At 41.6% G+C, this 22,369-nt stretch overlaps 1 protein-coding gene across 1 annotated transcript in view; it reads right to left on the bottom strand.

Moving 5' to 3' along the window:
* Window positions 1-5,528: 5,528 nt before the first annotated feature.
* The window catches only part of Tmem178a (transmembrane protein 178A), a 58,202-nt gene continuing 41,361 nt past the window's right edge, over window positions 5,529-22,369 (bottom strand). Inside the window, exons 2-4 of the mRNA XM_051175158.1 lie at window positions 20,431-20,544; window positions 16,861-16,998; window positions 5,529-6,487 (exon numbers count right to left, since the gene is read on the bottom strand). Of these exons, the coding sequence (XP_051031115.1) occupies window positions 6,246-6,487; window positions 16,861-16,998; window positions 20,431-20,544 (494 nt within the window). The 3' untranslated portion in view covers window positions 5,529-6,245. The remainder of the gene's footprint in view (window positions 6,488-16,860; window positions 16,999-20,430; window positions 20,545-22,369) is intronic.

The raw sequence follows: 22,369 nt of genomic DNA, 5'->3' as shown, positions 1-22,369 counted from the left end.
TACCAAATTCAGAATATTCCATCTGTTGTGAGATAGGCTTTACAATTACACTGTATATGCTTCATTTATTTATTTTTGCCTTTCCCCCTTTTCTTCATTGTTTTATCCCCCCCCCCCCCCCGTGGATTTTCGCTGTGTGTGTGTGTGTGTGTGTATGTGTGTGTGTGTGTGTGTGTGTGTTGGAATAAGAACCACAATTTTCCAGGCTAGGAGTGTAGTTCAGTTGATAAGAGTATTTGCCAAGCATGTACAAATGTGTGGGTTCAATCCTCAGTCCTTCACAAACCAGACATGGTGGCATGTGCCAGTAATCCTATCACTTAGGAGGTCAAGGCAGGAGGATCAGATTTAGAACAAAAAAAAAAGATTAATTTTTTTGTTGTATTTACTTTTTTTTTCCTTTCTTGAGACAGGGTCTCGGCAACCCCAGCTGATCTTTCCAACTTGCTATGTAGCCAAACATGACCTTGATCTTCCCAATTGTTGGATTGCCCATCAATGACCCAAAGGAATCATCCTTGGTCATCCTTCCTTTCCTTTCCCTCACATCCAGTTTACTAGCCAGCCTTGTCGATGCCTTCTCTGGAGCATCCACCCACTCCTCTCCATTGTCCTTGCAATCTCCCCAGTCCAGGCCATTCTCTTATTTCCTGTGACATCAGGGCTGGTCTCGGTCTCTTTGGATCCCCTTTCTAACCAGCTGCAGCACTAATATTCCTAAAATGGAAATGACAGCAAATCATTCTCCTTCATTAAACCCTTTAATTGCTTCCCACTGCCAGAATAAAGTGCTGCATCCTACTAATGGCAGCCAGCAAGGCCTTGCTGGCCTCGGGACTTCACCTCTACCACTGCCCTTTTGATCTTTTATGTTTCCTATCTTGCATCACATTCACTTAGAGATCCAAAGGAGACCAATAGTAGTCCAGGCATGGGGGCACTGTTTTAAAAATGACTGCTGAAGGAGAAAAAGAAAACACGGGGGGGGGGGGGGGGGGGGGAGAGAGAGGGGGGATAGTAAAGATGGAGGGACCTGGGGGGGGCATGACTCAGTGGGAAAGAGACCTTGTTATGCAGGATGAGGACCCAAGTTTGAATCCTAAGTACATACATAAAACCCAAGCATGGCCTCACACCACTGTAACCCAGCCTTGGAGGACTGAGGCAAGCAGATCCCAGGAGCTTGGATGAACTTCAGGTTCAGGATGAAACCTCAAGGGAACAGGAAGAGAGCAATAAAGGGAAATGTCCAATGTCTTCCTCTGGCCTTTTCTTGCATGCACATGGGTACATGTGTCCATACCCGTGCATGTGACACGTGCATATGCACACACAAAGAAAGAATCTTAATTATAGGTAACCAATTTGTTTCCCTCTTATAGGCACTCCAAGCAGACACACTCATATGTAACAATTGAGAACAGTTAAAAAGCTTCTATTAAGGTTTGTTAAAATATAAGTTGCATACAAAGAGGAAATATATTGAATAGATATATTCCCAGGATGAAGTTGGGTACCCTAAGCATCTTCAAGCATTTGTGGTTGTTTTGCAGAACACAGAACTTCCACTCCTTCTGGTCAAAGGACAAAGCCCTGGAGAAATACAAATGCAATTTAAAAAGAGTTCTTGGTCAGTATAGCCATTTGCATTCAAAAGAAATTATTTCTGAAGCATCCCTTTCAGAATTCCAATTAGAGATATAAAATGCCCGCACGTAAATGAGAAGGTTTAAATTGAGGTGTAAAATCATATTGAGGTTACTAACTTAATAATGTTTGAATCATCAATAAATGTTCCATCGTGCTTTGTTCATAACACATGCAAGTTATATCTGGGTTAGTTTGGGTTAATAGTCCCTTTAATTATCCTAATGAGCCTTCCTTGCTTGCCAAGCTATATTCTCCTTCCATTTGGCCTCATCATACTACTGACTATTTTTAACAGCTTCCCTAAAATGGGTGTCAAGGGAGTCAGGGGTGTCTGGGGGAGGAGAGTTTATATTTGCGACTCTGAGTTCATTTACTGAGTCTACAGGGATTGAAGAGCACCTACTGTGCACTAGACACTGAGCAGTGGAGACAAAGCAGTTTGCCTCTTACAAGAGAGTTAAGTCTGCTTAAGGCTGCTTAGCATGTAAACAGTATGTGAAGAATGTCTGGCTAGGAAAGGGGTTATGGCAGCATAGCCTGTTGAAGGATGGGGTCTAAGAGAGTTGTGATTTGGTGGGTGCAAATTCAAATAAATCAAGCAGAGACGTGGGTGTCTCCAGCAGGGGAACCAGCCAGAGTGGATGACCGGCAGCATCCAGGCCCTGAGCACCTCTGATCACTGTCCCTGGAACACATGAGCCTTCCCATCCTTGTCCTCAGGACCCAGTCACCTCTCCATTGCCCTGTTTAGTTCACCTGTTTTATACCCTTTTACCACTCTCTTATTTCAGTTTCAACTGGGAAATCTTCAAAAGGCACCTTCCCACCTCCAAAAATTTCATGTGAGTTATAAAGAACCAGGGGAAGGGAAATGCACACAGCCCATGGTGTGGTTGTCATTCAAAAGTACCTTGTGGCAATGACTGTCTAAATTACTTTCATTCTGTATTTATGCAATTTGGGATCAGACAGGATGCATCTATCTATCTATCTATCTATCTATCTATCTATCTATCTATCCCTTACTTCATTTTACTACAGCACAAGCTTCATGCTGGCAAGAGCCTTTGTTTGGCTCCATTGTTTCCCAAATGTCCAGCAGAGCACCTGGCTCCTGTTAGGCATTCCAGAAATATTTGTTGAAATACACAATTCGTTTTATGGGAGTAGTATGCTCTGACAATCTTGACTCTCAAGGGCTCCTGGTGGTCCAAAGAAAGAGGCAGTGTTTCCTCAGAGTGGGTGGTCGAGGCTCTAACAATTCAAGTAAACCATAGATGAGGTTGTTCAAAAGAGGAGCGATATGGACCCTGTAGCTCTCTCCTCAGTGCTTTGGCTAAAGCCTGCTTTGCTAAATGTTATCTCCTTGTGGCAGGTAGATGTGCCTTTTTTTTTTTTTTTTTTTTTTTTTTTTTTTTTACCTAAAGTCTCTGATGCTCTGTAAATTCACTCATCATTCAGCATCTGTGGGGGATGGGGCTGTGGTTGATGGAGGAGACCAACCTTTCTGGGTCACTAGTGAAGAGACATAAGCACAGATAGATAGGTTAATGTCCCTAGATTTTTCAAGGCTAAGACAAGTCACTACTGAGAAGTCCTTGACCAAGGCTTGGTTCTTCCAGGCCTTTAAATCTGCTCTTGGGATACAGGAGCTTTTATACCAAAAGCCCTAGTACCCCTGGACACCCTGGTACTGCAGAGTGGCTACAGCTAAATATGTGGTCATCATCTTCTTCCCTTTGCTGTCTCTGAGCTGTCCTGGAGCCCTTCCAGCCTATGAAGTTCATCTGGTTAGTCTCCCACTCCTAGGGCAACTGTCTCCTCACTTCAGTGAGCACAGCTGCCTCTACTTACTGCCCATCAAAATCCCCCAAGGCAAAGAAATAGTCTCACCAAACACATGCAATGAAAAACAGGGCAGAGAACAAGCCGAGAATATCAAGACATTTTCATCCCCCACACACAGACCTGCTTGGCCACTTCAACTGGTCTTGTTCAAATACCAGTTAAAGAAACACCCTTAGGAGGACCCCAAGATGGGAGGCAAATGCCCAGGATTGACAACAGTTGTTCAGTCCCTGGACAGTAAACAGAAATGGAGGAATCCCCATGTACCCAGATCCCAGAATCGGAAGGCTCTTTGCCAGATCCTGTTTAAATTCTGTCAACTCCCTCAGCTTCCTAGGAACCTGTCTGGCGTGTGAGCCTTCCCACCTTCTGCAAAGGAGAAGCTTTCTTGCACTCTCACCTCAAACCTCTGGGAAGAGTCCCTGAAACTTCAAAAGTAACTCGCTCAGACACTGCTGTGGTGGCTAGAATATAAATGTCCAGGAGGTCCTGACATCTTCTATGGGGGATCTTTTTTAAAAAAGACTTCAAAGAAACTGCTCTCCTGCTTTGAGACTTTCCCACATGCGTAATAAATGAAAATAATTGCCCCTTTCTAGATGCATCTGATGTCATCTAGAGAGACTGGGTTGTTAAATAGGCTGGAGGGACTGTGATGTGCCTGGGGCTTCAGGGGTGCACGGACCCTCAGGGGAGCATTTTGAGGAGCCTCTGGTATCGATGCCTCCTCCCAACACACTCCAGGATGGTGTGTGGGCACTGGCATTTGGAAATAAAGTCTATTTGCTCTTGGAGGGATTACTGGTTTTCTTTTCTAAATGCTGAATTCATTGGGTACCGTTTGAGACAGGGTCTCAGTGTAGCCCAGGCTGGCCTCAAACTCACTTTGCAATAGTCAAATATGACCTTGATCCTTTGGGCTCTCCCCAAGTTCTGGGATTACAGGCATGTGCTAGCAGGCTCAGTTAATGAGGTGATAGGGAATGAACCCCAGGCTTTGACATGCTAAGCAAGCACTCTACCAACTGAGGTACATCTTCAGAATGAAGTTCTTCTAGTGAAATTAAAATCTAAAACAATGTCTCATTGAGGGTGTGTTGTTTCCCGCTATTTATAGAACTGCACGATACCTGTCACATGAGAGAGCGCCTGGCTTTGAGCTAAAGGAAAAGCATAGGCGTTAGAGCCAACCCCTCCACAGAAGATGAGGAAACAGTGGAAAGGTTTTAAAGTGAAAATAAAATGAAGGAAACGTTCCCATTCTGGCCCTCAGCTTCCCTGGAATAGTCCCTGCCTGGTAAAGCCTTTAAGAGGGATGGATGAAGTAACAGCTGGAAAAATGCACAGCCCAACGGGTTGCTCAAGGTCTATGCTAAGTAGGTTAGCCTGTTCAATTGGTAGCTTAGGAGTAAGTCATATTCTGACCCACATGGCCAGCCCAAGATGCACATCAAAATTATCTGGGTCTGTCTGTCTTTCTTCCTTCTTTCCTTCCTTCCTTTCTTCCTTCCTTTTTTTTTTTCATTTTTCTTAAAATCCAAGCTTATGCTCACCTGTGAACCCTGAGCTCACTGTCCTACTGAAAAACTTTCCAGGTGTTTCTGATGTGCTACTTTGAAGCTGAAAAACTTGTAAGGCCAAGGACCACACATACCAAACAGGTGGTATAGTGCAATTTCAAACTTGAAATTTGAGAGTTTTGAAACTGGCATCTTATATCAGTAGCAAAACAAAATTTCTACAAAAAGATAAATAACAATGATCAGCTTAATCAACATAAAGCAATTAGGCTAACTATAATTTGGGATCAGCACTCAGAGGGCTCAGACAGGAGGATCACTGCAGGTTCAAGGCCAGCCTGGGTTTCACAGTAAGCCAGAGTCCAGAATACATAGCAAAAACCAAATCAAATAAACAACAAACAATTGAAAACAAAACAGAGTTCCCAGATAGACTTGTTGACTCAGCTAAGACAGAAAAGTTAAAAAAAAAAAAAAAAAAGCACACCTAAATTAACAAGGGGGCAGTCATTTAATGCAGAAATCCAGTTAACATAGAGATAGAGACACAAAGCCAAATAACAGATAAGACTTCAAATGATACTGCATAGTGTTACAGATCAGCTCTTACACAGTTGGTCTGTTGTTCTTATGCATTAGAATCCAATACAAAGACAGAGAGTTGACTTCAATTCATTAAAAGTAATAATAAGGCAACAGAAGAAGAATCCTCTGGTGACAAGGAACAGCCACAAAGAATGTACAAATATCAGGTGCTGACACAACAAGACACCATTAGGAAAGCTCTGAAGATGCTGCATTAAAATCGAACAAGTCTGATACAGTGACAAGAAAATTATACTCGTTTTGTTACGAATCCTTTTGCATATAGAAACGACTCTCCGGTGATCGTTATGTACAAACTTTCTGAAAGAAATGGAAATCATACAAATTTTCCCATCAATGTTTGTTCCTCTTTGCGGGTGCCTATAAATGTCCCATGGCACCAGTCCTCATTGTGCACAGTCGAAGAGTAAATAGTCATTAAAGCACTTGAACCCACAGTAGTCTTGTCCTTGGAAAGGTTAGGAGGTTCTGCATGATTTTCTGTCACTCATCGGGAAGAAAGGGCTGCAGGCAACAGGTTGGAATGTAAAAAGACCTCTTTGTGCTTGGAACCCTGGTGTGAACTCAGTTCCACTCCCCTTCGGAGTGACCCCACTTGGTAGCCAGGCCTTCTATGGACAGTCATACCGTGGAGTCCCTGCCAGACTTCAGATGTGCAATCTTGGTCCGGCTAATAAACGGATAAGCGATGCAGAGACCTCCAGCTGCCACAATAAAGCCTAAACTGCACCAGGCACAAAAGATAGACCAGCTGTAGCCATGTTGCACGTCATGAGGCAGGCTGTAAATCAGCTTCGGGACCCGGTTCAAATCATAGGAGATGCTGGCAGCATACGTGCAGAGTGAGATGGTGCAAAATATCCCTACAAGGAATGCAAAGAGAACAGTGATCAGTCCTGCTTTTGCCTGTGTCCAGGCAAAACACCAGTCATGCCTCTGTGAAAATCACATCACCCCTAATTCAGGAATACCTGGAGTTCTATTACTTGAATGAATTCATTCCAAAAGCATCAACAAATAGCAGGAAAAACTCAGATAATTGGAGCTGCTCAGACTTGTCTTGCCTAATTTCTACAAGTACTCTACCAACTGAGTGACATCCCCAGCCCTTAAAATTTCGGTTTTTAGGGTGAAGAAATCTAGCATCCTCTCAAATCTAGCCCAAAACAGCTGTCATTTCCTTTGCTCTGTACCAACCTACACTCTCATACAGTTGCAGTCATTATACATAGACATCTTTTCTTTTTCCTTTTTGTACACATTGGTTTTATTGTAGCAAAGCAACACTTCAAAAAGGGGCAACTTTTGATGATTACATTTACCATGTTTCCTGTGAGATTAAGTGAATTATTATAAGTGACTTTTTTTTTTTGGTAAGATACAGAGTCTAACACACATTTTTTTAGAAAATAAAATAATGAATAATTCCAAGTAATATAAATTACATCTAGGAATTTGGAATTGATATACAAATTTTAGCAAAAGTATTGTGTACATCTGTCATTCAATATGTAATACATTTGAGTGGTAAATATATATACCATATATTTATACATTTATGATATATGGTATATCATATATAAAACAATATTTTACCTTATCTCATACATACACACATACACACAATATATATGTATATATATATGAAATTGTCCTTCAAGAACACTAAAATCAGAGATGGGCAAAGAAAACAAGGTATTGCTTTGATATCCACATAAAAAGCCAATCATGGTAGCACATACTTATAATCACAGGCAGATAGCTAGCTAACTTACACACACATACCAACAGCACACACACACACACACACACACACACACACACACACACACACACACACTACTTTGAATGTGTTTCTTAATGCCCAAGAGATGTAGATGCTTCCTGCCCTCTAATAGACCCTCAGGAATGTTTTATGGGGGTGGGCATAGGATGAAAATGGGGTGTTTATAGAGTTTGTGAAATAAAATAAACAAATGAAAACAGAAAATGGCATTCAATCAAGTGTTAGAATGTCTAAGCCCCACACAGTCTCTCATCATGTCCTGGATTATTGCTGTAGACAATGGAAGTGACATCTGTTTGCTGGGAAATGGCTTTCATGTCCGTGGGGATACATGAGGCACACAACTGAAAAGACAGGCAAAAAAAAAAAGCAAGAATTCTATCCCTGTCTTAATCTGCAGCTTTGGTGATCAAAGCCACTAGCAGACAAACTCAGAGCAGGCAGCAATTTGCATGGAATAAAGATCACCCTAATGCCATTTTACAGGCTCTAGACTTCTGCTTCCATTTGGGTCATGCAAAGGCACATTACCTAAGTCTTTTTCCAAATGTGCACTTGAAAAATAAATATTCCAAAATAAAAGTACTATGAGATAATTTGCTGTTTCCTACTCTTGTCTGGCTTTGTTTCTAAGCTAAAAAAAAAAAAAATGATTTTGTTTTTCTGAAAAAGATAAAGTAAAATTATCTGACTTCTTTCTGCACTGGTTGGGTTTATTATTTTTTATTTTTATTTTTGGAGACTCACTCTGTAGACCAGGCTGGCCTCGAACTCAGAGATCTCTGAGTGTTGATTGCCTCCAGAGTGTTGAGATAAAGGTGTGCCACTACTGTTTTGTTTTGGTTTTTGGTTTTTGTTTTTTAACAGCAGACATATCATTCGAGTTGTCCAAAAGGGAAATGAGGATGCAAACCAGTCTTTCATCGAGGGATAGACTTCCCTGCTTTTACCAAACCCTGTAAAGAGTGAAGTCATCTGTCCAAATGACTGCACTGACAACAAAAACCATGTTTGTGAACAATAAGACCCTAAAGAAATGCTGATGCTAGAAGGAGGGAAAAATTGATCTCTGGAAAATCAACAGGTGAACCATAATGGTGGAACAATGGCTTCATCCTGCACTCAGATGTCTGCACAGGGCTGACTGCCTAAAAGCAAGCATTTTTACAAGCAGCATGATGCTAAGGACCTCTGAAAGCCCGAGTTCAAACTTAGATTTTCCAAGCATCTTTTGAAGTAAAACAAATCAGGTTGGGCTGCAAGAAAAATTCATTGTAGCCTCAGCTCTGTGTGACCCTGATATTGCCTCAGCTTCCCTTGGGCCTTCGTGGAGAACAGGACTAACCAACTCGTGTCCCTCATAATGCCCGAATAAGACACATTATTAGTATATTCCCTAAGATGTCTTTGTGACTATAGGACGATTAGGAAACCAAGGTTTTAAAAATGACACGACTTAGGTTGCTTTCTGAAAACTCTTCCTTTGATTGTATCTAAAATGTTGGTTTTTCTGAGTACCCCTTCCTCCAAGAACTCCATGAAACTGCTTTTAGTGTTATGCCTTTTATTATTACACCCTGGGTTCATGCTGAATAAGAAAGGACGCTAATCTGAAGACATGGCCAGGACAAAGGTGTCTCTTGGCCTTGTGTCCTGAATGAATGTGTGCTTTCCTGGGTACTTGGTGAGGGTAGAACTCATAGACATTGTGTGGAGTGAATCTAACTGGATTTCCTCCTTTCTTCATTCCTTCCTTCTTTTCTTTCTTTCTTTCTCTTTCTTTCTTCCTTTTTTCTTTCTTTCTTCCTACCTCCCTTCCTTCCTTTCTTACTTTTTTTTTTTTGTGTTCAAGATGCCAGGGGTCAGGGGCCGTAGCTCCCTGAAACTAAATCCATGCCCCTCCCCCTCTCCCAGGAGCAAAATAAAGACAATTTTGGCATGCTTTTTGGCTTCTACCCTCATTCTTGGATCTAACTTGTTTTGTGTTTCAGTTGGGAGCTTAGATGTCTATCAAAAGCTATGAGTCAAAACCTTGTGTATCAACTTGTGTTAAAATAATAATAATAACAATAACAACAATAATAATATTTGTATGTCAGTGGTGGGCCTGAGAAAGGGAACTGACACATAATTACCCCATGAATCAAAAAGTTGGGAGGAAAGAGGAAGCAGTGATGGGGGAGGGAATTAATGTTAGCCTGTTCTCTAGGTCACAGCACCAAATGTTAAACATAATAACAAATAGAGGAGCCAGTTGGGGGAAGGCAGGTGATTATGTGTCAGCTTCTTTCTGGAACCAACCACTCTACTATCATATTTAATAGTGAGCATGACAGAAAGAGAGTGGAGTCTGGCAGATGGGGACTGGTAAAGAAAGGTAGGTCACAGGGGTGTACCGTTGAGGGGGCTATTGGAACTCCATGGGCTTAGTCTGTCTATGGGGCCCAAGGTAATGGGGTTCAGAAACCATGGACTATGAACTAAAGACTCAGAAACCATGAACCCCCAAAACCAAACAAAATCTTTTTTCCTTTTCAATTGATTTACCCAGGTATTTTGTCACAGCTATGGAATGCTAACACATCTTGAAAATTTGATTGTCTTTTTCTCTTACTCTTTTTTTTTTTTTTTCCTTCTTTCTTTCTTGCCTGTATTGATTGTACAATGAAATACTACATGCATTTCCCACTCAGCCACTCAGGTCCTTTTGGGAAGAGGTACTCATCAAACTGATGAAATTCCATCTTTGCCTTGCTGGCATGGTATAAGGAAGAGCAGGCCTTCTGGACTACTCAGTGTCCCTGTATGCCCTTCCCTCTTCCCACAACGCCCCCCATGGTCTCCAGCAGTGTCTTCCCTCCCTCTGAAAGCTCTCGGAGTTGTTCTAGATGAGACAAGAAGAGCTATTCCATCCAGACCCTTGAATCCCTGAGGAGAGTCTACTAACACCTAGTGGCTACAGGTGTTTTGGGTACAATGGAAGGGTCATACAAGGAAATGTACTGGAGAAGATGAACTTTTAAGAGATCTTATAAAAAGAAGTTTGTCCCATTTGAGATATTAAAAAAAAAAAAAAAAAACAGCTGGGTTTAGCAAGCCTTTAATCCCAGTACTTGGGAGATAGAGACAAGCAGGTCTCTGAGTTTAAGGCCAACCTAGTCTACTTAGTAAACTCCAGGATCCAGGACTGCCAGAGCTACATAGTGAGACCTTGTCTCAAAACAAACAGTTGTAAATTTGGTCACATCAGGAAAAACAAACAAACAAACAAACAAGAAAACATGTTTTAAATAACAAAGGCCTGTCTACTGTAGCCAGATCAGTGCAGGCCAGTCTAGATATAAACTCCATTTTAAATCCCTTACATACCTTACAGTGCTCATGTGTATGAGTCAGATAACAGTACTGTAAGAATGTACTACAGAGAGCAATTAAAAAAAAAAAAAGGAAGAGCTATTTTCTCAGCATTCCAGAGGCTGTGAATCTAAACCCAAGGCTTAGGTATAATGGTTTGCTTCTGAAACCACTTTACCCTGCACATGGCTGCTTTCTCCTCATATCCTCACATGCAACCTTTCAAATCTCCCTCTTCTCTAAGACCACAGCATCTACACTGGCTGGCTTACGACACAACATATTGCCCTGATTTAATGTGAGTTTCTCTTTAAAGTCCCTGTTTCCAAGTTAAATCACGCTTTTGAGATCCTGGGGGCTGGGGAATCAACCTATAAATTGTGGGAAATCCAACTTAACCCTTAGCACTGTGTGTGTATTGAGGTCTGCTAACCTAATGGAGTATACTTACATTTCTTTTACAGGTCTTAGCAAGCCTACTGTATCCATGCAGTATATTACCACTTATTTATTATACCCTATGTCCCGGACCTAGTTCTGGTTAGATGAGAGGCAGTTTTATGTGACCTAAAAGGATCACATCAAAGATCTGAGACCCAAAGCAGTCTACCACTTCCCAATGTACATTGGAGGCAAAAGTAGTAATACCTCTTTGATTATCTGTAATCTCTACACATTGGCTAACAGGCATACACTTATAGAGTCAAGAAAGCCTGTTAAACAAAACAGAATTCTAAAATTAATTGATTAATACCCTCTTAAGAAGTCATTCATGGGGGTGGGAGGGCTGATAAAAGATGGCTCAGTTGTTGGGGTGCTTGCTGGTCTTGGAGGGTCAGGGCTTGATTCCCAGCCCCCTTATGTTGGCTCACAACATCTGTAACTATAGTTTCAGGGGATCCAGTGCCCTCTTCTGGTCTCCTTGGGCACTGCATGTACATACTACACAGATACACTTGCAGGCAAAACCATTCAGGCACACAATAAAATAGTTCATACCAAATTGCCCCATGAAGACATTACCTACTCATCAAGTTATTTCATGTAATACTGCATTCTTATCAGTAGCAATCTAGTTCATTCAAAGTACAAAGGGGTATTCAGGTATTTCTGCTTTCAAAAATTCAGAAAAGCTGAGATCTGTCTTGAGGATCCATAGGGAGGTTAGTTTTCCATTCGTCCCTCCAGCTTTGCCTTCCTTCCTTCTTCTCCCCCATCAAGCTCATGTTTCCCTCCCAGCCAGTGGCCCTGGAGAGAGAGGTTCCCCTACCCTGAGCTTGCTCCTGGCTATGGCTGGGAGTATCTTCAAAGAGTGAATAATTACTGGTTTCCTGACAACCCATATATGCTGCGGCTACTTCTCTTATAAAATATTAAAGGGTTTTCTGCCGATATTCTTAATTAGAACACACATGACATCACAAAAGAGCAGGACTGGAGGGGATATTTTTAGATTGGGACAGCAAATAAATTCATGCCACTGTCCCAGATCATCAGCCGGATTTCCTGCCCTAAAACCTCGGAGGAGCCCATGGCCAGCTTGGAAGATGTAATTAGACTAATCAGGCCCTGTTTTATTTATTTATTTATTTTTAACCTCCCTCCTTTGAAGTGCTTAAAAGGCTCGAGAGTAGGCGTTGCTTTCCCTTCACTTAGCTAGCTTGATAAACAACTGACTACAACACCCAGAGGCATAAACATCGATTTTCTTTTCCCTACGCCTTCAAAAGATAGCCTGCCCATCATTCTTGTCTTTTTGCCCTTTCAGCAAAAAGACTTGTTCCTTTCCAGGTAGGTTACTCAAAAAGCCTTACCTCCATCCTCTTAACTAAATGATGTGGCAGGCCTACTAGAGGCAGACAAAAACTATAAAGAAAATAAGCAAACAGACACAATGAAAAGATCCATGATATGCAATTCCAAAAAAAGAAAGAGAGAAAGGAAACCAATTCTTTTTCTGCAATATTGCAACCATTTCCTTTAGAGGAAAAGTTTGCCCTGCCCTGAGGTAAGGTTATGATAGCCCTCACTGGTCCTGCTTAGTGTGAATATTCATACATTTTGTTGCAGAAATGTTGGTGTATTTGATTTTGCAACAATGCCCCAGACCTTGGCATTACACTAGATAATACAGAACACATGTGCTTATGCTTTTATAAAAATAAAATACTTAGGTCTTGAATCCCAAAGCACATCTAGTCCCCAGGGTTTCAAATACTTTTAGATCAAGTATCTGTGCTTTAGGGTTGTAGTTGATGGATAGCCTAAATTATTCTAGAAAAAGACCTTCTACAGCAGGCCCCTTTTACTTAGATGCATCGAGGCAAAGGAAGGTTCAGGTCAGGATGGGTGCAAGCTGCTCCTGATGTTTTGAAGGGGCTGCCTAGACTCAGCCTCTTCCTTTACAGTCAGCATGGGGGTGACACATGACATGTCACGTGTATGTTTCCAGGATGTTAAAGAATGATGGGTACAGTTGGTACTGAGAGCTGCACCAAGGGAGGATAGCCAAATACAAGCTTTGTTGAAATTGGAAGACTTCCGGTGTATTAAGAAATAGTGAAGGGTCAGGGAGAGGTTTCAGTAGATGAAGATGCTTTCCCAACCCTGAGTTCCATTCTGGAAAGCGACATGGTGAAGGAAAGGACTGAATTCCACAAGCTGTTCTCTTACCCCCACATGCACATGGACACACACACACACACACACACACACACACACACACACACACACACACACACAAAGCTTAAAAATGCAATAAAAGACAGATTAAAATTCTATAACATAAAAACTATACTAAAACTGAAAATACTGAACAAACTAATCCTTTAATGGTAACAATTGCAGCTATATTAGTGTTGTCATCTAACAGAATGTTTAATTTACTCACTTGATTTTTGCATGTGTCTACATATATGTGTTCAAGTGTGTGAGTGTGCCCATGTTTATGGACCTGCCAGGACTTTCCCTACCTTCTTTGAGACAGGGGCTCTCACTGGCTTGGGGCTCACCAAGTTAAGCATGGCTGGCTGGTCATCCATTGCTAGAAACCCTCCAGTTTTTGCCTCCTCACCACTGAGATTACAAGCACACATTCAGAATTCTATTTTTATGTGGGTTCTGAGGATTAAATTGAGGTAGGTGGGGGAGACAATCACTTTGTTGAGTCATTGATCTCCCCAGCCCAGCTGCTTCATTCATTCATCCATTTAATGTGGGCAGAGTGCTCATTCACACTGCACTGAAAATGGTACATTCTAGCAACAGGCAGGAACTTAAAGCTGGAAAGGGAGGGTCTCACTGGCTCAGTCCTCTGTATACATCCTCTGTGTACATCACTGTGTTTGAGTATGTAACCTCAGAGCGTGTGATATCATAGGTCTAGTGTGATGCCCCGGGGTCCTTCTCCAGGAATCCTTGCAAGACTGGAAAGCAGCACATGGGGTTGCTGCCCAGCCCTCAGATGCAAACTGATGGTTCAGAAGCAGTCCTTCTACCTGCAGGTTGTCCAGGCTGGTCTGTGTGCAACATGGCTGAAAGAGGAAGGTTGTTCTTTGTTTCCCATTTTAACAGCTCAACTGTCATATCACTGGGCTTCCCATCGAAGGGCTAGCTAATCAGTTCAGGCAGAGAATGAAGACACCAGCATATTAGAAGGGGCTAAGTTTAGCATCAAAAATCTGTGGAAGAGCTGCTGAAGACAGCCTGTTTAATTAAAATCAATTCTTTTAACTCTTCAGTGCTTTCGTTGCCTGCCACTACCTGAGAAGGTACTCCAGCCAAGTTATTTCAGCTATTGGATTAACCACTAGCTTTGTGTCCTGGTAGGAATTTGGAAGCATTGTTTGTAGCAACCTAATCAAAAGGAACTTCCCTACACCCCCACCTCAAGTGACGGAAGAGCACAGCACCCTGAAAACGGTCAGCTCTTCTCTGTGACTACAAGACATTGGATTTTCACTTTCCTTACTGTAAAAAAACAAAACAACAACAAAAGATCTCCTTGGCCTCTCTGGAACCGTGAGACCTGGCTTGTGTGGCCTTGTGATTTGTTTCAATACTAACAGCTATTTCATATACCTGAAGATCCTTAGTTATTCATGAAACACCATGGTAAAAGATGGCCCTTAAAATAATCTTTCTGTGACTTTTGGAATGGGGTGTTTCAAGAGTTTGGGGAAAGCATCTGCGTATTATAATGTATAGCTGCAATCCCAAGACTTGGGGCAGAGGTAGAGCTGCTGCAAGTTCAAAGCCAATTGTGACTATATAGCAAGTTCCAGGCTATCCAGGGCTATGTGGCAAGACTCTATCTGAAAAGCAGATAAACAAACTACAAAAATAGTCCTGGGAGAAGCAAACTATACTTCTTTGAAGTATTTTGGGCTAGAAATGTGGGATGCAACTAACAAAGGGGAAGGAGGAGATTTTTACTATGAAGCACTAGCCAAGACTTAAAGGAAGAATCTTAGAACAATTTGGTCACTTTGTCTGACCACTCTTAGACACAAACCCTTGGTTTTAAGAGTTCGAATCCTCCTTCCAAGCCTTGGAAACCAGCTTCAAGCCTCCTGAATTATATCACTGGATATCCCTTTAAACCTGGGAGAACTAACTTGGCTTTCTTTTAAAAGAACTGTACAGGGTCCGGAATCTCTCTGAACATTTTGTTGGGGTGTTTATGACAGTCCACAGACAAGGTCATACTCCTGCATGGAAAAGGAGTAGAGTGGATTAAAAAGGGAAGAGAGCTGTTTGTCATGTCAAGGCTATGAGGTGAACATACTAGACATGAAAGTATGACTTACCTGTTGGCTCTGAGAGAAATGTAGAAAAGATGGCATGGACATATATGAAAACATCACAATGAAAACTATTATTTTATACACTTAGTACATGTTAATAGAGCAGAAAACCAGATGGCATCATCCCTGGAGGCATGTTGCTACCAAGACACAAATGTGACAAATCATTCATAACAGAGGCAAATATTGGGTTGGAATGAGTTTGGCCATTTGAGTACCAAAACCTCGGGGAAGTAGAAATGGTCAACTAGAGTGGTGTTGGTTTTTATGCTTTGTCTACTTGGTGAGACTTAATGTAGCATTCTCTCATTATTCACACCTTCACTTCCTCTGAAGACTGAAGAGGAAACCATTTCTCCTCTGTAGCCACCTTCCCTTAGCCATTGACCCCAACTCCCACCTCCCTTTTGAACAAAAATACGCTTCACTTGTTATCCAGAAAAACCTAGCAATATCTCTACACCCCTTGTTTTAAGCGAAGTCATCATTCGATGAAACCTTCCAGCAGTGCCCATCACCATCACTTCACATTCATGCTTTTCATTAGGAGATCTCTAAGATTTGGCCCCTGGCAATGGCTCCCACTTTGTGTGGTACCTTTCCTTCTCCTATTGCTCTTCCTGCTATTGCTTAGAACACACTCACCTCACTCTTGCCCAGAGTTCGGGGCTGGTGGCTTCCTCAGCCCACAGTTCTCTCTCAACTTCCAGCCATGTCTCATAGTTTAACTGAGAAACTGTTGTCTCAGCATCACCCAACCCAATGGTACACTGGCAATCTTCTTCACAGTTGTTATTGCTATCACTAATCATTTCTTTTGTCTCTCCACAATAAAAACAGGCAGTGACCTGCCTGCTAGAGAGAATGAGTCTCTAAGACCAAAAACAGCTGCTGACACAGTAAGACCCCCCCTCAACAATAATGCCAAGGACACCATCCCCCATACATGGACTATGAAGGGACTTGGCGCTATTGACCTTCCTCTCCTTGAGTGAACTTGAGAAAAGTGGCCCATTTTTGTCAGGAGTTAAGCCTGAATTCAAGACATAGAATTAATCAATGAGACAGAAAATACCAGCATTGGCTCTAGTGACACTTTCCTCTGACCCATTAATGCTACTGTGGGAAAAGAGGCAATGCATTTTCATACCCTGTTCCCTTTAAATTCTGTGTTTCCTACAAAAGCTGAAAGAGCCTCTTCTGCTTGCTCTCTTCTCACTAGTGGGGGGGGGGGGAAACAGTGATATGACCAAGCTGAATACAGAGAGGAAGCCAATGGTGTACAGTATACCTGTCATGAGGAATAGAAGGCCAGCCACGTGCTGGGTCAGGCTTTCTTCCCAGAAGAAGCTGACAGTGGCCACAATGCACCCACACAGCAGGACAGCCACCGCCATGCCCAGGAAGCCAGCTGTTATTCTTCTTAGATCTAATCTCAAAACAGAAACAGACAGTCAAAAACAGAGGCAAGCCAGAAAGTGACTGAAAATTGCAGGACAAAGAGTTCCATTTGCGTTGTGAGAGGAAGCTAGACAGGCAGGCATGAGGTCTGCAGGCTGGAGGATTTGGGGGATTCTCATCCTGGGGAGAGTAAACCAACATCTGTGTGCCCCTCTGTCCATAAAGTCAGTTACAGATACAGAAGAGAGGAGGGGGCCACCGCAGGGTAATTGTGAGCAACAAACAAGATCCAAAGCAAAGTGGGTAAGGAGGATTCAAGAGACACAATCTCAGCCTTCAAAGAGCAACCCAGATGAAGGTCAGCATGCCACAGAGGCAGCTATTAACCCAGCTTCTCCCTCTTCGGAACAAAGAGCTTAGAAGGCAAGCTTGTACCAAAAGAGGGTTTTGTCTGAGCATCTCAGATGCCAATTAGGTTCTTTGTTTTTTGGTTTTTTGGGGGTTTTTATTTGCTTTTTCCTTTTCATTTCTAGCTACTCATGTTTATTTCCAACAAGTATTTAAGGAAAATGTGATAAAGTAAAGCCACCATGGAGAAGAAAGTAGTGGCCTACAGTGCATGGTTGAGACAGTTAGGCGTTCATAAACATCATCTTGCTACTAAATACAAGTCTCACAAGCAGAGTGCCTATTTACCCAGGCTAAAAAGGGACTATACCCATGGGCCAAGTCTTAAAGCAGAGCACCAAATTCACCTATTTGCCCAAGCTAAAGAGAGACTATGCCCATGGAATAAGTCTCCAATGTATGCCTAACTGACAACGCCAGTAACAGCTGTTCTCAATCTGTGGGTCTTGACACATTTGAGGATCACATATCCAATGTATAAGATATTTATATTACAACTCATAACAGTGGCAAAATTACAGTTATGAAGCAACAATGAAAATAATTTTATGATTGTGGGTACCACAAATAAGGAACTGTACTAGATGGTTACAGCATCAGGAAGGTTGAGAACCACTGATCTATATAGAAATGTGTCTTTTACTTGCAACACTCAGGTTGCCCTCCTTTTTTTTTTTTTTTTTTTTTTTTTTTTTACTTTTCCACAATTTCTTTCTGTCTTTCCTGCTTCTGCTCCTGTCTTTGTGTGGAAGAAAGCAAACTGAAAGGAGTTCTTAGCTTGATGCTCTAAGTCTACGATGCTTCCTAAAACAAGAGTTCCCAAGCACACACCTATTGCCCCTAAGACCAGGTAACAAGTCTGAACAAAACACACATGTGGTAGATCTCAGCAGTGAGTGGGGTTCCTCCACTTCTATGGCATTGTCTTGCGGGCACTGTGTGGAGGGATGACTGGCTACAGTAGCTTTCCATCTTAACCATAGCATCTTAGCTAGTTCTTGTTTGTCTGCTTGTTTTTGTGATGGCTGTCCTGCAACGCACTCAGTAGACCATACTGGCCTCAAACTTACAGAGATCCACCTGCCTCTGCCTCCTGAGTGCTGGGATTAAAGGTGTGCACCACCACTGCATAGTTGGGTTTCCCTATTTATTCAAAGGGAGTCCTTACTTCCATCTAAAAGCTTTAAAATCTTTTAATATATGAATTAAAACACGGCTTTTTTTTTTCCTCAGAAGAAAATACACATCACAAAATAAGGGGCAATGGATTGTAGCAATTTAAATATGCTGAATTTGGTGTTATGGGTACAGGGTACAAAGAATTTGGAGATGACCACATATGCGGAGAGGGACTAATAATTGTTCAGTCATTTGCTATAACATCCCAAGGCTCTGTGATGTGAAAGATCTGTCTGTCTTCTGTGACTATTAAAAACATAGAGATCAGATGTAACTTACAGGGGCCTGGTATTGGTTTCAGACATGGTAGTGTGTTTACTGGGGAATGTGGTGCAGATCACCAAGCATGGCTCTCAGAATCGGCCAGGCCTTTGGGAGCTGAAAGCATCTTTCTCTTAGAAACACCTCCAAGGCTAATGCTCAAATATTTGCCTTGCTGAGTAAATAGGCCCAAACTTAGAGAGTTAAAGAGATGAGGTCCTTTGCTGGGCCCTGTAATTTTTCTGTCTGGTCATAGTCAGTGACAATGACACTGATCTTCACAAACACCTAAGACAAAGACCTTCAAATGTGCTCATAAGAGGTTAAGAAGGAAGACCACCCAGATAAGATTTCTGGGCCTATTGATTTTCCAGCAAGAAAGAACTTTCAAGAAGTCTATCATGCTCTCAGAAAATAAATGAGAGTTTTATCCAATGACTTGTTTTTGTTTTATTATGTTAGGGTTTTTCTGTAGACTGGGCTGTCCTGGAAAACACTCTATAGAACAGATTGATCTCGACCTTGGAGATCCACCTGCCTCTGCTTCCCAGGTGCTGGGATTAAAGGCGCACACCATCACCATGACCTGGCTTTTATCCAAAGACTTTGTAAGCCCTAAAGTCGAGCCCCTGTGTTTGTAGTGAGAATCAGGACAGAGCCTTTTGCTCTCCAGGGTGATTTATGGTAAGAACGAGACAGTATCTACCATGGCTTTCTCCGCCAAACAATGTGCCCACAGTAGCCATCTCTGTTGCTCACTGGGAAAGACAGCAAAGCTGACTTCTGACTCTGGAGCAAACTGGAAAAAAACGTGCCACCTACCACTAGGCAGGCTGAACCAACAATTTCTAGGTAAATATCCACCCTTTTTAGTTTCACTGATCTTATCTAGACTTTCTTTGATAATGAAAAAGAGCAGTTCTTTCCACCAAGATGTAGAGATAAGAGATGCCCTCTGAGAAATTATGACATGCATTCATAAAGGCATTTCAGCAAAATGTACAATGACCTGAGCTAACACAGTAACTAAAATAATTACAGAATATATACAGGGAAAAAAAATGAGCACATTGAAGGTATAATGTCCAGGTCAAGTCCTTATATATACTAACTTGATATTAAAAAATAATAATACTAGCAAAATGGGCTAGGAAGAATGGTTGGTGGTTAAAGAGCACACACTGATCTCTGAGCTTGGTTCCCAGCACCCATGTGGGGTGGCTCACAACCACCTGTAACTCCAGCTTTAGAGAGCTCTAGTGGTGCCTCTGGCCTCTACAGGCACCTGAACTCCCATACATATACCTCCTCACAATACACATAATTAAAAATAAAACGTAAAAAAAAAAGTTCCGTTACCTGAAGTTAGTTATCAATGCCACTCGGGCTGACAGGCACATAGCCCTGTCTTATAGAACTTCACACATGATTTTTCTCACATTTGAATTGTAAACACACTGTGGGTACAGCATAGCAAGCTGATGCTTGCATTGCCTGACCAAGTTCAGCTGGGCCCAGAGGACACATGGGAAAAACAGCTTTCAATCCAAACTCAAGAGAGGTAGGGAATTTTTATTTTCTTCTTGTCTAATCCTTTCCCAGAAATACTTACGAAGTAGGTGCCATTCATCTTGCTGGATTGTCTTGGTTAAATTGAAAGGAATGTTTCTTAAGCGGATTGGCTGCGAAAAGTGGTACTTGATAGCTGTGCATCGCTGGGCAATACCTTGAAAGAAATAAGAAATGCGATTTGCTAGCCTTTTCATTTGTAATAGAATACTGGAGCCCAAGGCAGAATAATTTATCCTAAACCAGGGAATGAATGGGAAAAGGACAAGGAATCTCTTGATTACTGTCATTAACAGAGGCAACTCGTGGCAGCCAAATACAAAAATCACATTTCATTTTAAATGCATTTTTTATGAGTGATATATATATATATATATACACACATATATATACATATATATGTATATATGTATATATATATCCTTTCAATACTGAATGAGTTTGACTTCAACACAAAACTATATCCGGGGGAAAATGAGCTGAAATGTACAAATTGTTGAAGAGAACCAGCCTAACATTTTAAGTTAACACTTAAATGCCTTGTCTAAATTCCATCTAGTCTCAAACTATCAATTAAGATTCACCCCCAAAATTCATTAGTATATGTATATGTATGTATGTATGTATGTATATATATATATATATATATATATATATATATATTAGTATATATATTTGGAAACTAGAAGGCATTTTCCATAGTCAACTTCTACATAGTGATTTAGGGGGTAGCTATAATTGCCAAACAAAAGTCTATTTAGTCCTCCAGCAGCTGGTGTCATTCCTTAACGTTACTGACTTGAACTATGAGTCTTGAGACAGACCTTAGTGTTGATGGACAAAGAATTCTTTTCTTCCCCCATCTGGTGTCATGGCCAGTCCCATATTTTGATACGGCCTCGTGTAGCCGTTGGGTCATCTTCAGCCCTCATCCTTATCCTCATACCCAGTGTGTTCACTGAATGGCTGTGGATCTGTTCTGAATCCTATGAAAAGCATCATTTTGCCCTTAAAACTCAACAACAAACAATATATACTTCTCTCAGGGCCAGTCATCATGTTCAGTTGTTGGAATAAATGCATTTCATTAAACTGACTTTTAGGCAGTGTGAGTGTATGCTAGCCCTTTAACCCCTGCAGCTGTTATCTGGCAAAGCCTAACAGATAACAAATTAATCTCTAGTGGGTAGACTCCCAGGAAGTAAAAATGCAAAGTGAAATAAAAAAAAAAATCAGGTAGTGAAAGGAGGTTAATCTCACAGTAATAAATACTGGGGAAACCTGCCAAACACTAATATGATATTAGACAGAAGAAATTCCCAGGAAGACACAAACTTAAAGGGCTAACTCAAGGCAATAGGTAATCTATTCTGACTATATCTATAATAAGAAAAGGAAAGAGTTTGTAATTAACATGGTAAAACATGTCCTGTAAGGAAAAGCCCAAGGTAGCTGGTGAGTTTAACCAAATGCTTAAAGAAAAATCAGCAATTCTCAGACTCGTCAAAAAAAAAAAAACAAAGGTGTGTGTGTAAAAGAAATGCCTCCTACCTCCTACCTGAACCAAGACATCACAAGAAAGCAAGCTGTGTGTGTGTGGGGGGGGGGGTGCAAATGTGAGTACATATGTGTGTATGTGAGACCAGAAAGCAGCCTTGGGCGTCACTCCTTCGTACTATCTGCCTTTTCATCCTTCCTTCCTTCCTCCCTCCGTCCCTCCCTCCCTCCCTGTGTCTGTGACAGGACCTCCCACTGGCTTGGAACTCACTAACTAGACTAGCTAGACTAACTAGCAAGCAAGTCTCCATGGATCAACCTGTTTTCATCACAGCCTTCACCAATTCTACTCAACACTTTTTCATTTTTTTCATTTTTTTAAATTTTAAAACATACAAACAAAAAAATGGGTTCTTCAGATCAAAATTGGGTCCCCATACACTTACCAATATTCACCATATGAGTCAACTCCCCAATCCCAGGAA

Source organism: Phodopus roborovskii, unplaced genomic scaffold (assembly GCF_943737965.1).
Source record: "Phodopus roborovskii unplaced genomic scaffold, PHOROB, whole genome shotgun sequence".
In the NCBI taxonomy this organism is placed as follows: Eukaryota; Metazoa; Chordata; class Mammalia; order Rodentia; family Cricetidae; genus Phodopus; species Phodopus roborovskii.
The sequence above is the reverse complement of the archived record's forward strand: the minus strand, read 5'-3'. Positions and strand labels throughout refer to the sequence as shown.